General features: G+C 42.8%; 1 protein-coding gene across 7 annotated transcripts in view; it reads left to right on the forward strand.

The window, feature by feature from the left end:
• Positions 1–20769, forward strand: part of robo2 (roundabout, axon guidance receptor, homolog 2 (Drosophila)) — a 1315623-nt gene that overhangs the window by 501917 nt on the left and 792937 nt on the right. For 5 of the 7 annotated variants that reach the window (XM_063050228.1, XM_063050229.1, XM_063050235.1 and 2 more), the window contains exons 2-4: positions 1373–1591; positions 4081–4290; positions 7111–7314. The exons of the other annotated variants lie outside the window; for them this stretch is intronic. In XM_063050228.1, the coding sequence (XP_062906298.1) occupies positions 1373–1591; positions 4081–4290; positions 7111–7314 (633 nt within the window). The remainder of the gene's footprint in view (positions 1–1372; positions 1592–4080; positions 4291–7110; positions 7315–20769) is intronic. 7 annotated transcript variants of the gene reach the window in all.

Consider the following 20769-nt stretch of genomic DNA (forward strand, 5'->3'; position numbering starts at 1 on the left):
CGCCTGATGAAGGGTCTGGGCCTGAAACATTGACTGTTTGCTCATTTCCATCGTTGCTGCCTGGCCTGCTGTGTTCCTCCAGCATTTTGAATGTGTTGCTTGGATTTCCAGCATCTGCAGATTTTTCATATTTATGAGACACACATACACTCACATGTGTTTAATGTACATATACATTAAATGTATACATACATTTAATTATTCATTAACTCACAGTTATTTAGAATTGCTAATATCATTCTATAACTGTCCAATATTCTTCTTGTGATCTTATTGATTGAATGATTAAAACATTACCACAAAGAAAGAAGCATTTAAACCCATTGTGCCTGTTTTGCTCAAAGCAGAGCTATCCTACCTAATCCCGCGCTCAACATTGCATCCATTCATTCTCTTCATTCACCTTGTGTGCAAAAACATCCAGACTATTGTCCATATCATTAGTAATAGAGTATAATCTTAAACAAACTTTCAATGGTCAATAGTCTCCATACAGATCCTTTCCAATTAAAACTCATCATCTCCTTTCAGTAGTACGCCAAAACAAATATGCACAAAATTACCCCAACAGATGTTCACTGCTCCTCCATGTAACTTATAAAGGTTTTTTTTCATTCTCCTGCTGATAGTTGGATTAAAAATTCCGTCCAATAGAAGTTTGATACCCTTCTTCTGCAAGACATTTTTTTTTGGAGAGACCAGTCATCTCAGAAGAGATTATCTTCAAACTGAACATGGTCCTGAATATAGGCAGCTGTTAGTCTCATGAGACCATGGATTTGCACCTTGGAAGGTTTCCAGGGTGTGGGCCTGGGCAAGGTTGTATGGAAGACCAGCAGTTGCCCATGCTGCAAGTCTCCCCTCTCCACACCACCGATGTTGTCCAAGGGAAGGGCATTAGGACCCATACGGCCTGGCACCGGTGTCGTCGCAGAGCAATGTGTGGTTAAGTGCCTTGCTCAAGGACACAACACACTGCCTCAGCCAAAACTCGAACTAGCAACCTTCAGATCACTAGACAAACGCCTTAACCACTTGGCCACGCGCCAACACGGTCCTGAATACCCCATCTGGAACATGTGCAGTAATGGCACTAATCCTGGCTTGCTGCTCCCTTTGGAGGTGCAAGAGATTCTGCAGATGCTGGAAATCTTCAGCAACACACACATATTATGGAAGGACACGCAAATATTGAAATCCTCCAGCAATCTGTGTGTGTTGCTGCTTCTCCAAGCAACTTGGCTGCACCTTTGAAGCTCTCATAAGGAAAATGAAGTTCTAATCTCCATAATCTGGCCACATCCCCTCAATTACTGGAGAGAGCAGGGCGGTCAATAGTCTCTTTCTAGTAACTTGTACTGTTGGTTTCTAGGGCTTAAAGAATTGCTTCGTAACCGACGCTTATCTGGCCGAGAAAAGCATTGTGTCGTCCCACTTTATCATTACAATTACTACAGTAAGATCTATGAGATGGATCTCCCCTGTGTGAAGGACCTCGCAAAGAAGATACTCTGGTTACAGTCCACCACCACCACCACAGCCAGTACCACACTCAGTCGCAAATCTTCTTTCAGTCTGAGTCAGAGCCCAGGTAATGTTTTTTTCTCTTTGCTTGTGCCATGTGCCCATATTTTACCAATGGGTGAACTGGAGAGGATTCCTGATTAGAACAAAGGCAAGTGGCTGATTAGCCAATGCTTAGTCTCCGGCCAATGAGAAGATGTGACATATCACATGGGAGCCACAGTAGCAGCTAGTGCAACGCTATTACATCTTGGGGGCATTCTGGAGTTCAGAGTTCAGTTTCTGTAAGGAGTCTCTGTATGTCCTCCCTGTGGAAGCGTGATTTCCTCTCGGTGTTCAGGTTTCCTCCCACAGTCCAAAGACATATTGGGTAGGTTAATTGATCAATTCTCCTGTGATTAGGTTGGGGGTTAGTCCGGTTTCTCGGGGGTTGCTGGAGCAATGTGGCTCAAAGTTTATTGCTAAATAAAATACTTCTGTGCGGAAATTGCTGCTGTTAAAGAATGCAATGAGATGGAATCTCAGAAGGAATTGTTTGAGGATGGGTTTGGTTGGGGAGATATTAAGATTTGTGGACAACGCACAGTTAATTTGTCTCAACCACTGCTGCAGTTTGAGTTACTCTTAGATTTGTAGTTCACTGTGGCTAGACCACACTTGGATTTGTGTTCAGTTCTCACCGCCTTATTATAGGAAAAATGTAGAAGGTTTAAAGAGGGCACAGAGGAGATTTACCAGGATTCTGCCTGGATTAGAGAACATGCCTTTTGAAGTTATGTTGAGAGATAGTGGGATAGAAACTATCCTTGAACCTGGAGGTACATACTTTCAGGCTTTCCTATTTTCTACTTGATGGGAATGTGGAGAAGAGAAAATATGCAGGGTGAGTCTGGTCTTTGATTATGCTGACTGCTTTACTAGGGTAGTGAGAAGTGTAGGCAGAGTCCATAGAAGGGAGGTTGGTGTCTGCTGTGCTGATCTGCGTCCACATCTCTCTGCAGTTTCTTGTAGTCTCGGGCAGAGCAGATGCCACAACAATCCGTGATGTTTCCTGATAGGATGCTTTCTATAAATGACTATCGATTTCCTCATACGAATTCCCTCATGTAGTTCTGGGTAGGTCTGTAGTCTAGTGCAGTTTTGTGTTGTCTTTTACGTAGTTCAGTGTAGTTTTTGTATTGTTCACGTAGCACCATGGTCCTGAAAAACGTTGTCTCGTTTTTACTGTGTACTGTACCAGCAGTTATGGTTGAAATGACAATAAAAAGTGACTTGACTTGATAGGACGGAATTTGTTTTTGGCAGGACCTGCATTGTTGGCGAGGTGTCCTCTTGAACTGTGGTCGTCCTGGTGACCTTGCTCCCACTGAGCTGCTGGGTGGGCACACTGGGACTTGGACACAGTAACAATGAAGGTACACTAATGCACTCCCAAGGCAGGATTGTCTAGAGGTGGTATTCCTACACATCTGCTCTTCTTGTCCTGGTGGTGGGGGGCGGGGGGTGGGCTGCGTAGAGCCTCAGGTTGAAGAAGATTGTCAGTGTCTGTTTAGCATGAATCCTGATCATTAACGTTCAAATACATATTGACATGTTCCGGGCTCTTCCCCTGTTTCCCATTGATTAGCTCCATGCAGTCCAGGATCAATAATCCTGCACAAATCCATTCACATCACTATCAATCTGTTTATAACACATTTGATTATCATATAATTCTGTTTCAGTGAATATTCACCAACAATAACTTTATATGACTATAGATGCTTCCGTACAGTAAAACACTGTAAGCTGCTTTGCAGAGTTTGACTCTGAGCTCTGCCTGGGCATATTAGAGCAGGTGTACAAAAACTTGCTCCTACAGGTAGATTTTTTGGAGCATCCTAGAGGAGGAGGGAATTCCAGAGCTAAGAATCTTTGCATCTGGAGGCACGGCTGTCAACTGTGGAGTGACTGAAATCAGGGTTACACATGATGCCAAACTGGAGCAGCAGAGAGACTGTGAAGCACGACAAGACTGGAGGAGGTTATAGAGGTCCCACCCACCCCACCATGAATTAGATGGTTTCCCACTACTTATCTTCTCCCTTCCCACCGATCTTCTCACTTGCAGCTCAGGGCAAGTGTGTTGTTACTTTCATATTGCACACGATCAGGGTCATTAGTTTAAGAGATCACAAAACATCCCTTACCAAAGCGCGCCGGAAATTTCCAGCTCCAGTCCTGCCTGTTCCTCTGTGCAAACATGCTGACCTCTGCACCCTGCAGCAGAACAAGGCTTCCTTGGTCTTTATTTCCCAGACAAGAATGCAGGGACCAGAGGGTTTCAAGTACTCGCAGACCTCCTTAATCCTGCTGAAAACAATGAATGGTGTGGAGATGACAGGCTTGGAGGTTCCAGGTGGATGAATTAAGTTCTCCTGGTTTAAAATTCCACCCCATCTCAGCAAAGTCTTGTCATCTACTAAACATCCAGTCGTCAGCTCTTACACGTAGCCAACCCGATCTCCATGCGTGAAACAGTCCATCATTTCGTAAACATGTGCCGTTGACTTCTAGGACTTATGGAGAGGTTACGTAAAGGATGCTTGCCTCATCGAGAAAAAATGTGTATCAGCCATCTTCTAAAGCTGGCCATGCCCAGACGGAGACATGAGATGAATCTTCCGTGTGCAAAGGACCTGGAGGCGAAGCTGCTGGGGTCAGCCAGCATGTCCACTACAGCCACAACCATCACCGCCACTCCTTACGGTGTCACTGTCGTCCCAGGTAACCTTTTGTCTTCTCCTCTCGTGTGTTCTGACTGCCCGACTCCTCCGTGTCCCTCGCAGCTCCTTTGTAATTCAAACCAGTTGATTCTGATACCGATGTTGGACAAGTAGATGAGCTGCATCAGAGCAAAGCAAGTTACCATCAGATTCATTTACTTCAAAGCTCAAAATAAATTTAATATCCAAGTACATATATGTCACCATATACAACCCTGAGATTCATTGTCTTGTGGGCATACTCAGCAAATCCAAGAAACATAATACTATCGATGAAAGGCTGCACCCAATAGGGCAGACACACAATCAATGTGCTAAAGTCAACAGGCTGTCAAATACAAAAGAAAAAATAAGTAATAAATATCACAAACATGAGATGAAAAGTCCTTGAAAGTGAGACAATAGGTTTTGGGAATAGTTCAGAGACGGAACTGAATTAATTTGTCGTGTGCACTTTGAAACGTACAGTGAAATGGTTTATTTGTGTCAGCGATCAACACAACCTGATGGTGAATCTGTGGAATTCATGGCCACAGACAGCCATGGAGGGCAAGTCATTGGGTATATTTAAAGCAGAGGTTAATGGATTCTTAATTAGTCAGGGCATCAAACGTTACAGAGAAAAGGCAGGAGAATGGGCTGGAGAGGGCTAGTAAATCAGCCATGATGGAATGGCAGAGCAGGCTCAATGGGCCGAATGGCCTTATTCTGTAACCTAAGGAAGTGCTGGGGCAGCCTGTAGGTGTCGCCACTCATTCTGGTGCCAGCACAGCATGACATAATGCTCAGCAGAACAGCACAGAACAAAACAAGAAGCAAAATTTCCACAGTGGAATCACAGATACAGGGCTTCAGACTCCGAAGCTCAAAGTAAATTTCTTATCAAAGTACATGTACAATAATAACTGCTCCATTTATAGAGCACTTTCCATACAGACAATGTAGTTCAAAGTGCTTTACAATGGGATAAATACAAACATGAAAATAAAATTAAGAAATAAAACTAAACATGAAAATAAAAGACAAAAAATGCTAGTTAAAAACAAGGTTAAATAAGTAGGTTTTGAGCTGGTGTTTTAAAGTGTGAATTGAGTCTGCATCCCTATTAGTTTTTGGTATTGAGTTCCACAGTTTAGGAGCGTAGTTCAAAAAAGCTGACCTGACAATTATCTTTTGAGGGAGATTGTTTACATTTAAGAGACCAGTGGAAGAAGACCTGAGACCTTGACTGGGATTATAAAACAGAAGTAATTTTGTGATGTACTGTCATCCCAGACCATTGAGAGCTTTAAAAACCAGTAAGAGAACTTTATAATCAATTCTAAAAGATCTCGGAAGCCAATGCAGAGTAGCTAGTATTAGCAGTGATATGTTCCCTCATCCTGGTTTTAGTTAAAGTCTTGCAGCGACATTCTGAATGAGATGATGTTTGTCAGTAGATTGTTTTGAAGTTCCAGTGCATTACTGTAATCTAGACTATTGGATTATAAAGATGTGCATCCTTACGTGACAGAACGAATGTACCTTTGCAAGTACAGGAACACTGCTCTTCAGAAGAGTGTAAGAAGGAGTGTAAATACATTACTCCATCAAAAGGATGTAATGTAGTCACAGAAAAATCCAGTGGAGGAGTCAAGGAAAAACTTCTTCAGGAGAATGTGGAACACACCCACAGGGAATGGTTGAGATGATTAGGGAGAGGCATAACCCTTTCTAGAGTTGATAAGAATGAGGTGGGGGGGGGGGCGCAGAGAATCTCATTGAAACCTATCAAATATTTAAAGACTTAGATAAGGGTGAATGCGAAGAGGATGTTTCCAATAGTGGGGGAATCTAGAATCAGATGGCACAATCTCAGAACAGAAGGAAGTCCCTTTGAAACAAAGATGAGGAAGAATTTCATTAGCCAGAGGGTGACGAACCTATGGAATTGATTGCTGTGGAGGCCAAATCATTGGGTGTATTTAACGGGGAGCTTGATAGCTTCTTGATTAGTCAAGGCATCTAATGTTGAGGGATGAAGGTAGGAAAATAGGGTGAGAAGGATAATAAATCAATCATGATGGAATGGCAGAGCAGCTTCTCTGGGAAGGATAGCCTAATTTTGTTCCTATGTCTCATGGTCTTATTCCCTTCTTTCCCCTCATAGAGAGAAGGGAATAGAGTTGGTTAGGCTGAAGGATTCAGGAAGGAGGCTCACGTACCAGGTTAGGCCAGTGGACCTGTTGTATGTCGTACATCCAAGCAGTAAATTAATGCATTGTTCAGGAATGATTCTCGTTACAGTTTTGAAGACAATTTGTATTTTGTCATGTGCTTAACATTGCTTGTGTTGCCTTTCGGAAAGAAGAACAAGATACAGTTATGTTCTTGTGGTCGCTACGGTAGCGTAGCAGTTAGCATGGTACTATTACAGCTCAGAGTTCAGAGTTCAATTCTGGTGCCACCTGTAAGTAATTTGTATGTTCTACCTATGATTGCGTGGGTTTCCTCTGGGTGCTCTGATTTCCTCCCACCATCCAAAGACCTACCTGACCTGCCGAGTTCCTCCAACATTTTGTGTTGTTGCTCTGGATTTCCAGCATCTGCAGAATCTCTTGTGTTTAGGATTTCCTAGCATTCCTGTTTTAATTGATATTCAGGCCTCTTTTTTCCAGAAAGGACATTAATCCCAAGCCATGTGTTCCTCTGTGCCCTTCCATAGTACTGGAAGTTCAACACCAAGTTACCTTGATAGGGAAGTCTCCGTCCATGCCCTGAGCGGTATCGGGGAGATATTTGCCACAACATCTATCAGCAAACCTCTGCTGTTGAATCCTAGGGTATTTGGCAATGAGTGGGATGCGTCGTTTCACACAGCAGACAAAGCATTGCAAACAAGATTACCACAGAAGGACATTGCTCCATCCAACGAGCTTGAAATTCCGGAGGTTTTATCCCTGCAGGAGGTATCCGAAAACTACAGGGTCCAGTCTTGAATCCACAGAGCCCGCCACAACCCCATTCAACTCCGCTCAAAGCTCAGGTAACCTTCTCACTGTCAGCTTTCAACTTGCTAGGGTCAATAGCTGGAACAGACGTGGTGGGCTGAATGGCCTCTTTCTCTGCTGCATCTCTCAGTGACTGTCTGAAGGTTTGTGCTGGTTTGTCCAATTTTGGAAAATGTTCTCATGGATCAAGTATCAAATTTATTCGCCATATATATTTACACATATTAGTATTTGCTGTATTTGCTGTGGCGTGTTGTTCAGGGCATGGCACAAAACAAAGAAAAACAATATTCAACAATTATAAAGAATGAAGAAATATATAAAGTAAGTTAAAGTATGGATATGGACTAAAATGTATATAAATACCCTAAATACCAGCATGCATTTACAATGAAAACAGCATTATGAAAAGGGTTTAAAGTGTTGAAAATGCAGTGCCATTAGCAGATAAAAGGGGCTGGGGAGGCTAACTAGAATGGTTGATCAGATTAACTGTCCTGGGGGAGGAAACTTCTAAGAATGTGTGAAGTGTTTGTTTTAATAGCCCGGTAGCGCTTTCCAGAAGGGAGCTTTTGGAAGTTGACAGATTGTTTAATGTCTTTTCCAATACACAAGTAAAGGAGTATAAAATAATCGTTATGCTGGATCCGATGTACCACAAAAAGCACACTAAGATAAAGAACACAATAATAAAAAAAACATGATAAGTGTAAATACACAAGATAGTTTATATACATTGTTGGTATGTCCATAAAGTGACGTTTGGCACAGGAGTGTCTGTACATAAGGTGAGTGACAGGAAATGACAAAGTTTTGGTGGTGGGGGTGTGGAGAGGTGGGTTGGTGGGTGGAGGTGTTGATCAACTATTACTGCCTTAATGCTACATAGCTTCCTCCTGAGGGGAGTGGGACAAACAGTCCATGAGCAGGGTGGGTGGGATCCTTCATGAAGTTACTGGTGTTTTTCAGGCACCTTTCTGTATATATGTCCATGATGGGGGGCAGGCTGGTTCCGGGGATGCGTTGGGCAGTCTTGACTACCTGCTGTAGATCCTTCCAGTCTGCTGTCAGTGCAGGACAAAAGGCAGTTTGCTGGGTGGGTGGTGCCTGCAATGATCTTTCCTGCCCATTTCTTTGTCCTGTTTAAGTGGAACATGAGGGGAAACCTCTTTTCTCAGAGGGTGGCGAGAGTGTGGAACAAGCTGTCAGCAGAAGTGGTGGATGTGGATTCGATTTCAACGTTCATGGAGGGATATAGAGGGCTATTTCCTCGATGGAGCTAGGCAGAATAATAGTTTGGTATGGACTAGAAGGGCCAAAGCACCTGTTTCTGTGCTGTAGTACTCTGTGACTCTGTTAATAATGACATTTTCCTTCATGGGCATTAACATCCATCACATGGAATAAAAACATTTACCCTGTGGTCCTATGAATTAATTTTTCCCTTAAGGTAGATCGGTCTGTGGAGTTAAGTTGACATCCAATATAACTCATCAAATCTGTAGTAGTGTTGTTATCTAGTCTCTGATGACTTAATTGGCTTTGGAACATAAATTAGCATGTTTAGGAACTCTGATCCCTGATACCTTGAAATTATGATGGGGAAATTATTAAGTGGATAACAAGAAATAAAATTAAACCGTGTCCAATTAGAAAACTACACCCCACAGCCGTCATTATCGAGAGCTAATTGTGGAGATTTGCCGCTTCATTGCACTCTTCTGATGCTTTCTCTCTCTCCCACTCCCCTGCTCCCTTTTGACAGCTGTTACTTAGGCCATTACCATGGCAACTGACAGCTAGGGATGACCCTAAACCCTCCCTGATAGGCACACTATTGGCTTTGACGAACTATTGAGTTCCATTCAGTCTGTATTGGCTACTTATGAACAATAGATGACATCGCATAACCACGCAAACGCGTGTCATCACATTCACGGGGGGCTGGGGGTGGGCTTTGTTAGCTCTCATCCTACACCAAGAATTTCAGCCCTCTGTGACGACCCAGGAATATTCAGGTATTGATGGAATGATATCCAAATTGATTCCTGGCTTAGAAAGATTATGAGAATTAACTTGACAATTGATCCTGCTGAATTCCTGCAGGACATATAACATAGAACTTTGCAATACAGTACAGGCCTTTCAGCCCACAATGTTGTGTCAACCTTTTAACTTACTCCAAGGTCAATCTAACCTTCCCTTTTACATTTCCTTCCATTTTTCTATCATCCATGTGCCCATCTCTGTGTCCATTAAACATTCCTAATGTACCTGCCTCTACTACCACCCCGGCAGCATTTTCTGCACACCTGCCATTCTCTGCGTTTTTAAAAAAAAACAACTTATCTGTGATATTGTGCCTATACTTTCCTCCAATCACCTCAAAATTATGCCCCCCGTATATTAGCCATTTCCACCCTCAGGAAAAAGTCTCTGGCTGTCCATTTGATGTATGCCTCTTATCATCTTACACATCTCTATCAAGTTACCTCTCAGCCTCCTTTATTCCGAAGTGAGAAGCCCTTGGTCGCTCAACCTATCCCATAAAACATGTTCTCTAATCCAGGCAGCATCCTGGTAAATCTCTGCAACCTCTCTAAAGCTTCCACATCCTTCCTATAATAAGGTGACCAGAACTGAACACAATATTCCAAGTGTGATCTAACCAGAGTTTAATAAAGCTGCAACATTACTTCGTGGCTCTTGAACTCAATCCCCTGACTAATGCAGGCCAACAAAACACACATCTTAACAACCCCAATTGCCCTGTCAATGCAACTCGATAGGGAAAATGGAGGGATAATGGTTCCCTTGCCCGTAGTGTCTAAAATGAGGGGTTGCAGTGTCAAACTCAGGGGTTATTCAATCACACCTGAGATGAGATCAAATTTCTTCTTTACACAGAAGAGTGTGGAATCAGAATCAGGGTTATGTTCTCTTTTATATGATGTGTAATTCATATTCAGATTTATTTATGTATCACAAGTACATCAAAGCATACAGTGAAATGTGGTGTTTGCCTTAAGAATCTAAGTCTGTCCTGGAGGCTGCCCACAAGTGTCACCACACATTCCGGTGCCAACATTGCATACCCAGAATGTTCAGCAGAGCAACACAAACAATAATAAGATATAGGAAAAATTAGGCCATTTGGCCCATCATGTTTGCTCTGCAATTCCATCATGGCTGATTTGTTATCCCATTGAACCCCATCCTTTAGCCTTTCCCCCGTAACCATTGTGGGAAATGTGCTGTTTTGTGGCAGCCGTACAGCACGAGATATAAAATGACCATAAATAACGCCTAATGAGGTTCCTGGGTTCACAGTCCATTCAGAAATGTGATGGTAGAGGGGTAGAAGCTATTCTTGAATTATTGAGTATGTGTTTTCAGGCTCCTGTACCTCCTCTCTGATGGTAGCAATGAGAAGAGTGTTAGGGATCCATAATGATGGATGCTGCCTTTTTGCGATATCGTCTTTTGAAGATTACTTGGATGCTGGGGAGGCTGGTGCCCATGAGGGAGCTGACTGAGTTTAAAATTTTCTGCAGCTTTTTCCAATTCTGTGCAGTGTACACTTCTATAGCAGGCAGTGATGCAACCAATTAGCCTCCTCTCCGTAGTAAATGACACGTTACTGTATACGTTGATGTTTCGATGTACAGTACATGTGACAAATAAAGTTAATCATTATCTTTAGATTGATTTTGGAGTAGGTTCAATGGTTGGCACATTGTGGCCAGAGGGCCTGTACTGTACTGTGCTGTTCTATGTAAATACAAGTCATTTTAATCCATAAGACCATAAGACATAGGAGCAGAATTCGGCCATTTGGTCCATCGAGTCTACTCTGCCATTTCATCATGGCTGATATCCTGCCTTCTCCCCATATCACTTTATGCCAAGACTAATCAAGAATCTGCCAACCTCTGCCTTAAATACGCCCAATGAATTGGTCTCCACTGCTGCCTGTGGCAACGAGTTCCACAGATTCACCACCCTCTGGCTAAAAACCCCAATCGTTGCTTTCCACAATGACCTGTTTCAATAGTTACCTGTCTTTCTAATCTTCCCAACCTTGACGTTTCACTTGGGCCAATTCATTATCCAAAGATCATGAATCATATAACAATAGTTCTGCCACTTTCTAATTGCAGTTGCAATAATGTTAATGTAGCGTATGGTGCAGAATTAAGTGAACAAATTATTCAACAACTATTAACATAGTCTTTGAGGTTTTTAATAACTTTAGCTCTCCACTTCACTGCCACCTAATGGCCAGATAACTCCAGCAGTTACAACAGAGGAAGATAACATCAGATGTCGACAGTTGTTTGCAGTCAGGCGTAGACATTGTCATCAGTAGAGGATTACTGTGCAAGATATTGCATTAATACTGTTGCTGTGATCGTTGCACAAAGAAGACACCACATTAATTAAGATAATTGGATTTAGAGTGGGATTTTGGAAAGTGCTTATGAGAAGTGCGTATTCGACTTGAATTGGCCTTTGAACCAGACACCCTCTCGGTCATGTTGTAGGGATGATAAGGATCATAGAATTCAGAACAGTATGGCCCTCTGGGTGAATTTTTAACCTATTCTAAAATCAATCTAACCCTTCTCTCCCATATACCGCTCTGTTTGGCTCATCAAGCAGACTGAGAGGGTGGAGCAGACTCGATGGGCCAAATGCCCTAATTCTGTTTCTTTATCTTATGGTATTATTTTTTTCTTTCATCCATGTGTCTGTCTAAGAGTCTCTGAAATGTCCCTGCCTCCAACACCATTCTTGGCAGTGCGTTCCATGCACCCAGACTCTGTGAAAAACATCTTATTGCTGGCATACCCCCCCCCACTATACTTCCCTCCAATCGCCCTAAAATTATGCCTTCTCGTATTAGTCATTATCTGGCTGCCCCCTCAATCTATGCCTCAATCTATGCCTCTTCTATCAAGTCACCTCTCATCCTCTTTCGTTCCAGAGAGGATAGCCCCTGCTTACTCAACCTTTCCTCATACGACATTCTGTCTAATACAGGCATCATTCTGGTAAATCTTCTGTGCACCCTTTCTCAAACTTTATATAATGGGGTGACTAGAACTAAACATGGTGGGTCACCCACATTGCTTTGGGTGTGGAGTTACGGCAAGGCCAGATGAGGTAAATTGACAGATTTCCTTACCTCAGGGAACGTTAGTGAATCAAGATAGATATTTACAGAAATCCAGCAGTTCATCAGCACAGATATGGTTATTTCTATATGGAAGATTTCAGAAGTAACTTGATAGGTACCTGTAGGAAAATAATACCCAGTGATGCTGGGAAAAGAGTCGGGGAATTACTCTGATGCAGTTGCTTTAGTATGGACTCTGAGGATTGAATAATTATTCAATGATTCTATATACCCTTTTCAGTTATCTCTTAATAACTTTGATTCATGAAGACCTATCAGTTTTAGATTAGGGCAACACTCACAAAATACTGAAGGAGCTAAGCAGGTCAGGCAGCATCAATGGAGAGGAATGAACAGTTGACATTTCAGGTCAAGACCCTTCATCAGGAATGGAAAGAAGGGAGCTGAGGCAAGATTACAGATCTTAGATTAGGATTAGGGTTGCTACCTGTGTGTAATTATGTCAGTCAAAGTCGGGTTTATCGTCATATGCACAAGTATCTGTGCGCACAGGAGCAATGAAAAGCTTAATTGTGGCAGCATCGCTGGCACAGAGCGTCATCTGTCTGGATGCAAAAACAGGTTTGTCACTGTATCTTGGTACTTGAGAGAATAATGAACCAATTCTATATCTCAGGTTTTCCAAGATTTTACCAACCATGGGATGACGCAGTAGCATAGTGGTTAGCATAACACTATTACAGCATCCCTTACTCACTCTTCCTTCAGTTAGTCCTGACGAAGGGTCTCGGCCTGAAACGTCGACTGCGCCTCTTCCTATAGATGCTGCTTGGCCTGCTGCGTTCACCAGCAACTTTGATGTATGTTGCTTGAATTTCCAGCATCTGCAGAATTCCTGTTGTTTACAGCATCAGTTTGTTTGTTTTTTTTTAGCGTGTCACACCAGACAGTCAGCTATTCTTGTCTGGCGTGTGGTGTCAGGATTGGTCTCCTTTCGGATTGACCGGGTCACAATATGAACGTTCTTGACTGGACCCTTTTTTTTTAATGAGGCCGAGTGGCTAGCTCGATGCTCAACTCAGCACGGATGGAAAGCTTACTCGGGGGTGGCCTGACTTGGATTTGAACTTGGGAGCCTTTGCTCCGGAATCTGGCGCTGAAACTGTTGCGCCACCAGCCGGCCCCACTGCATCAGTGACTTGGGTTCAACTGTGTGGTTGTCTGTAAGGAGTTTGTACGTTCGCCCTGTGACTGACTGGGTTTCTTCTATGTGTTCCGTTTGCCTCCCATGTTGCATAGACCAGAAGATATAGGACCAGAATTAGGCCATTTGGCCCGTAGGGTCTGCTTTGTCATTCAATTCATGCCATCAGGTTGGAGGCTACCCTATCGGAATATAAAGTGTTGTTCCTCCAACCTGAGTGTGGCCTCATCACGACAGTGGAGGAGGCCATGGATGGACATATTGGAATGGGAATGGGAAGTGGAATTAAAATGAGTGGCCACTGAGAGATCCCACTTGTTCTGGCGGCAAAGTGGTCTCCCAATCTACGCGGGTCTCACCGACATATCCCCCATCACCACCTACTTTAATTCCACTTCCATTCCCAATTTGGTATGTCCATCCATGGCCTCCTCCACTGTTGTGTTGAGGTCACACTTAAGATCCATTCGGGTCGTGTTGCCAAAATGTAGGGCGGTCGTGGGGATGAATCTAATTGATGGTGCCTGCCGCTCGCACTTGGGAGGCTTTCAAACAGATATGCCCCACACTCCGTTATGGAAAGGGCTCCTAATTTGATCAACACCAAAACAGCATGGGGAAAAAAGCCAATAACTAGAATATTTCTCTTTCTGAAACAGTTTTGAAAGACTGAGTGTATCACAGTGCATTAGAAGCAGTAACCTGTTTGAGAGGTTTCAAGGATTAGGTTGGTATCTTACTGTTCACTACGAGGCATCCATTATGTGTGTAACATTATAGGTTCGTATGGTTACCTTAGAAGACCACTTTCTTTCTTGGGGGGTGGGGGGAATGTGTTTTCACCTCATTGCCTCTTTGCTTGTACCTCCCAGCTCCTGGGATTGTCAGATTCAGATTTATTTGTCAGGTTTCCATGGAAACATACAGAGAAATGCATAATTTCTGTTAACAACCAACACACCCAAAGAATATGGTGGGAGCAACCCGCAAGTGCCACCACACATTTCAGCACCAGCCTAGAGAATACCCACAATGTTCAGCAGAACAGTCACAAACATAAGTAGGAAAACAGGCCCCTCTTCCACCCGCTCACACAGCCACTCAGTCTCTCTCTCACACACACACACACACACACACACACACACACACACACACACACACACACACACACACACACTACTCACCTACTCACCCACTAGTCCCACTCTCTCACTCCCTCTCACTCTCTTTCTCACATTCTCTCTCACACTCCCTCTTTCTCTCTCTCACTCTCTCTCTGTCACTGTCTCTCTCACACTCCCACATACTCTCTCTCACTGTCTCACTCTCACTCTCACTCTCACTCACTCTCACTCTCTCTCACTCTCTCACTCTCACACTCTCTCACACTCCCTCTTACACACCAACATTCTCACTCTCTCACTCTCTCTCACTCTCTCACTCTCTCTCACTCACTCTCTCACGCTCTCTCTCACTCTCTCTCACTCTCACACTCTCTCTCATACTCTCTCTCACTCTCTCTCTCACTCTCTCTCAGTCTCTCTTTCTCACTCTCACTCTCTCTCACTCTCTCATACTCTCTCAGTCTCTCTCTCACTCTCAGTCTCTCTCACTCTCAGTCTCTCTCACTCTCAGTCTCTCTCACTCTCAGTCTCTTTCTCTCTCTCACTCACTCTCTCACTCACTCTCTCTCTCACTCTCTCTCACTCTCTCTCACTCTCTCACTCTCTCACTCTCTCACTCTCTCTCACTCTCTCTCACTCTCTCTCACTCTCTCTCACTCTTTCTCTCTCACTCTCTCACTCTCTCACTCTCTCACTCTCTCACTCTCTCACTCTCTCACTCTCTCTCTCTCTCTCACTCTCTCACTCTCTCTCACATGCACACAGTCAAACACTAACCCACACACATGTGCTGAGCTGCAGGATGGACCTTGAACTCCAGGACAGACAAAAATCCAAAGCCAAATTTCCCTGAACCTGGTAACCTTCTGGATTTAATACAGCATAAAACACCTTTAGAATGTAGACCCCACTAATTTTACTAATCTTTTAAATCATACAAAACAGAGTTTGGCATACTGGTCACCTCTGCCCATGTCTCTGGTAGGTCAAATCAATGTTGTTAAAATGTATATCCTTCCTAAATTTTTATACTTATTCCAATCTTTACCAATTTTTATTTCTAAAGCTTTTTTTGATTCATTAGATTCTATTATTTCATCCTATCTATGTAAGGGCAAATGTCCCAGAGTTAATAAAGTTCACCTTCAAAAACCTAAAAGGGAAGGTGTTATGGCCTTGCCCAATTTTCGTTTTTATTACTGGGCAGCCAATATTCACTGCCTTACTTTTTGGTCTTTCTTTCATAATCAGTCCGACTGCCCAAAATGGGTGGCAATGGAGTTGACCTCCCATAAGGATTTCTCCATTTCCACACTTCGTGGATCCGCACTTCCTTGTCATTTGCTTAAACAAATTGTTAATCCTCTCATTAGACATACTCTGAGAATATGGGTTCAATTCAGAAAACATTCTGGTCTTAATGGTTTTTCCCTCTCTAGTCCCATCTTTCATAATCATCTTTTCCGACCGTCTATGCAAGACCTAACATTTCATGATCGGTACAGAAAGGGCATCAGGCGTTTCGAAGATCTTTTCACAGACAATTGCTTTGCAACTTTTGAACAACTGTCTGCAAAGTTTAACCTACCTAATACTTATTTCTTTCGATATCTTCAAATTAGACATTTTATTAACCCTTTAATACCAAATTTTCCTGAGATGCCCGGATAAAATGTTGTGGACTTGTTTCTTTGTATAAACCCATTGGGTAAAAGTTTAATATCTACTATTCATGATAAGTTAGCGACCTTGAGGTGTGCCCCCTTTGATAAAATTAGAACTGCATGGGAGCATGATTTAAGTATTTCTCTGTCTGACAAAGTTTGGGATTCAATTCTTAAGTCAGTTAACTCAGCCTCTTTATGTGCTCGTCACTGCCTTTTGCAGTTCAAGGTTGTACGTAGGGCTCATATGTCTAAAGCCAAATTATCGCGGTTCTATTCTGATATTAGTCCCTTTTGTGACAAGTGTAAAGCAGACAAGGCTTTTCTTATCCATATGTATTGGGCTTGTCCTAGTTTGGAGAAATTTTGGAGAGATGTCTTTTTAACTTTATCCCATATCCTTAATTGCCACATAAAACCTAACCCTTTGATTGCTCTTTTTGGCATTTTGGGTGAAGCTGACACGCGTTTGAGTCTGACTAAACAGCGAACATTATCTTTTGCCTCTCTTTTGGCTAGAAGTTTAGTTCTTCTTAGGTGGAGAGATGTTGCCCCACCCACTCATGCTCAATGGCTTAGAGACATTATGTCCTGCTTAGACCTTGTAAAGATTCATTATTCACTTCTTAATTCTGACATAAAGTTCCATAAGGTGTGGGGACTTGTTCTTGATTATTTTCATAACTCCTCTTTAGATTAAAGGTTTATCTTCCTTTTTCTTTCAGTGATTTAATCCCTTACTTCCAGCTTTCTTTTCTGGTTAACCTTTATGGGTTTTTTTATGATGTGAAATATATTATAGTTTAGGTAGTAGGCAATACACTTTTTTATATTCACAGCTCTATGGTGACAAAAGTTCTGATTAACTTTTCTTTATATCATAATGGTTGGCTTGGAATGTGTAGTGGGAGGGTGGAGTGGAAACTAACTTCATATGATTTTATTTTGAATGATTTTTCTTTACTGTTATGAATTGTACATCAGACATGTTGGTTTTGCGCTGTATAAATCTCCTTTTTGTTGGTGGTTGTTTTTTGTCGTAATGCAGAAACTCATTAAAAAAAATAATTTAAAAAAAGAATGTAGACACCACCAAAAGCAGGAGCAAAAACTCTAAGCCTCTACCACACTTGGAGCCACCAAAACAACATTAGCAGCTGACTCATCAGAATTAAACAACTTCAGCTTTGAGTTTTCCAGATTGGTAACAGTGTATCTGGCCTCTGATGCCAATGTATAATTAGTACCAAAGATATTCACTTTGTCAAACATATACTATTGAATGTTAGTTACCTTAGAAAACATTGAAGGCCATTTCTCATTTACAAGTCGTATTTTCACAAATACGACTTGAGGGGGAGTTAAAGCCTAATTAAAAGGAAACTTGATTTAAAAGCAGAAACAATGCACTTGACTTCACGATGTTTTACAACCTGAGAGTCCAGCGCCAACAGCTAGGGGTCCGGAGGCAACCTATCCTGAGGCTGGAGATCTGTGTGTGTGAGGGGAGGGTGGGAAAAAGATAGATTATAAATACATTGAATTATACACTGAAATGTATTACCACTATGGTGCCTGTTTCATTCTGTTGTTGCTGCTTTTGCTGTTATGTTATTGTTGTATCGGTGCTCTGTTGAACATTGTGGGCATGCTTTTTTGGTGCCAGAATATGTGGCAACACCTGCAGGCTTCCCCCAGCACATCCTTATGTGTGTTGGTTGTTAATGCAAATGATGCATTTCACTGTGCAGTACTGTGAAAAAGTCTTAGGCACACATACTTTATACTTTATCCTTTATACTTTATTGTCGCCAGACAATTGATACTAGAACGTACAATCATCACAGCGATATTTGATTCTGCGCTTCCCACTCCCTGTAGTACAAATCAATAGTAAGTATTAAAAAATTAAATTATAAATCATAAATAGAAAATGGAAAGTAAGATAGTGTAAAAAAACCGAGAGGCACGTCCGGATATTTGGAGGGTATGGCCCAGATCTGGGTCAGGATCCATTCAGCAGTCTTATCACAGTTGGAAAGGAGCTGCTACCAAATCTGGCCGTACGAGTCTTCAAGCTCCTGAGCTTTCTCCCGGAGGGAAGAGGGACAAAAAGTCTGTTGGCTGGGTGGGTCGTGTCCTTGATTATCCTGGCAGCACTGCTCCGACAGTGTGCGGTGTAAAGTGAGTCCAAGGACGGAAGATTGGTTTGTGTGTTGTGCTGCGCCGCGTTCACGATCTTCTGCAGCTTCTTCCGGTCTTGGACAGGACAACTTCCATACCAGGTTGTGATGCACCCTAGAAGAATGCTTTCTACGGTGCATCTATAAAAATTCGTGAGGGTTTTAGGGGACAGGCTAAATTTCTTCAGTTTCCTCAGGAAGTAAAGGCACTTGTGGGCCTTCTTGGCAGTGGACTCTGCTTGGTTGGTCCAAGTAAGGTCATTTGTGATATTGACCCCGAGGAACTTAAAGCTTTTGACCTGTTCCACTTGCGCACCACCGATGTAAATTGGGCCGTGCGGTCCGCTACTCCTTTTGAAGTCAACAACCAATTCCTTCATCTTGCTGACATTGAGGGATAGGTTATTGTCTTTGCCTCATGCTACCAGGTTCTTAATTTCCTCTCTGTACTCAAACTCATCATTACCCGTGATACATATGTATAACTAGAGTGCCCAAGACTTTTGCACAGTACTGTATTGAATTGAATTGACTTTATTTCTTACATCCTTCACATACATGTGTTGTAAAAATCTTTACGTTATGTCCCCATCTAAATGTGTAATGAGCAATCATAGTAATTTATAATAATTTATAATAAATAGACCAGTCAATGTAATATAGAGTATACTCAAGTCAGTGTGAGTTCATCATTCTGATAGCCTGGTGGAAGAAGCTGTCTCGGAGCCTGTTGGTCCTGGCTTTTATGCTGCGGTACCGTTTCCCAGATGGTAGCAGCTGGAATAGGTTGTGGCTGGGATGACTCGGGTCCCCAGTGATCCTTCAGGCCTTTTTCACACACCTGTCCTTTAAATGTCCTGAATCATGGGAAGTTCACAACTACAGATGCTCTGGGCCGTCTGCACCACTCTCTGCAGAATCCTGCGATTGGTGGAGGTACAGTTCCCATACCAGGCAGTAATGCAGCCAGTCAGGATGCTCTCAAGTTCTTGGGGTTTGGGGGCCCATACCAAACTTCCTCAACTGTCTGAGGTGAAAGAGGCACTGTTGTCCCTTTTTCACTACACAGCTGGTGTGTACGTACCACATGAGGTCAATGTGGAGTGGAGAGCAAGGTTTTGAAAACTGGCAGGAGCAAAAGATGTTGGGACTTTTGAGTGTGGAGTGCTGCAGGACGAGCATGGGACATGTGGTAGAGATGGAGTGCCAGAGGCGGGGGTAGCATGGGTGCAGATACACTCAGCCCCGAGACACCACGCAGGATCATTTGATTCCAAGCAATTGCTTTATTGATCCTTAGAGAACATCTCTCTGGTGCTTTCCGCACCCTCCCCTCTCCCTGCCCCCTTCCCACTCTCAGTCCACAATAGAGACCCACATCAGAATCAGGTTTGTCATCACTCACATATATCATGAAATATGTTTTTTTTTTGCGGCAGCAGTACAGTGCAATACATAAAGTCACTGCAGTACTTTGTAAAAATCTTAGGCTCCCTAACTATGTACAGTATATGTGCCCAAGACCTTTTCCTCAGTACTATAACACTAGCATGAAATATTTGATGAGCAGGGAGGACTTCACTAAAAAATGTGGACACCAGTATTGGGGGATTTGCTAGCTTTTAATTGTCTGAAATGCACCTCATTAGCAATCTGCAGCATGTAGGGAGAGCTGTTTAATCTCCAGATAACAGAAGGACCTTGAACCAGGGACGTAAGCATTCTTCTCCAGTGAATGATGGAGTGTTCAGAAAGTAAATGGTTCCAAAGACCAACGCACTCTGCTAATTGCTGATTTGTGTGCCTACCGCCTCCACTCAGTTCTAAAGCGTGTGGCGTGTGGGAGCCACTGCGAACTTCAAGCCCCCTGCTTTGTGTTAGGGAGCACTGTGTCCATAGAGTGAATTTGTGACTTTAAAGGTATTGCTGGATCAGCCTCACCCCAAATGACAAGAATACTTGAGGCTTTATAAGGCATTGCGCAGACCAAACATTGGAGTATCGTGAGTAGATTGGAGCTTCTTATCCGAGAAGGGATGTGCTGGCATTGGAGAGGGCACAAAGGAGGGTCATGAGGATTATCCTGGGAATTAAAGGGTTAAATATGAAGAGCATTTGAAGCCTCTGGGTCTGTACTCGCTGGAGTTTAGAGGAACAAAGGGGGGATATCATTAA

This window comes from Mobula hypostoma, chromosome 6, assembly GCF_963921235.1.
Source record: "Mobula hypostoma chromosome 6, sMobHyp1.1, whole genome shotgun sequence".
Lineage (NCBI taxonomy): Eukaryota > Metazoa > Chordata > Chondrichthyes > Myliobatiformes > Myliobatidae > Mobula > Mobula hypostoma.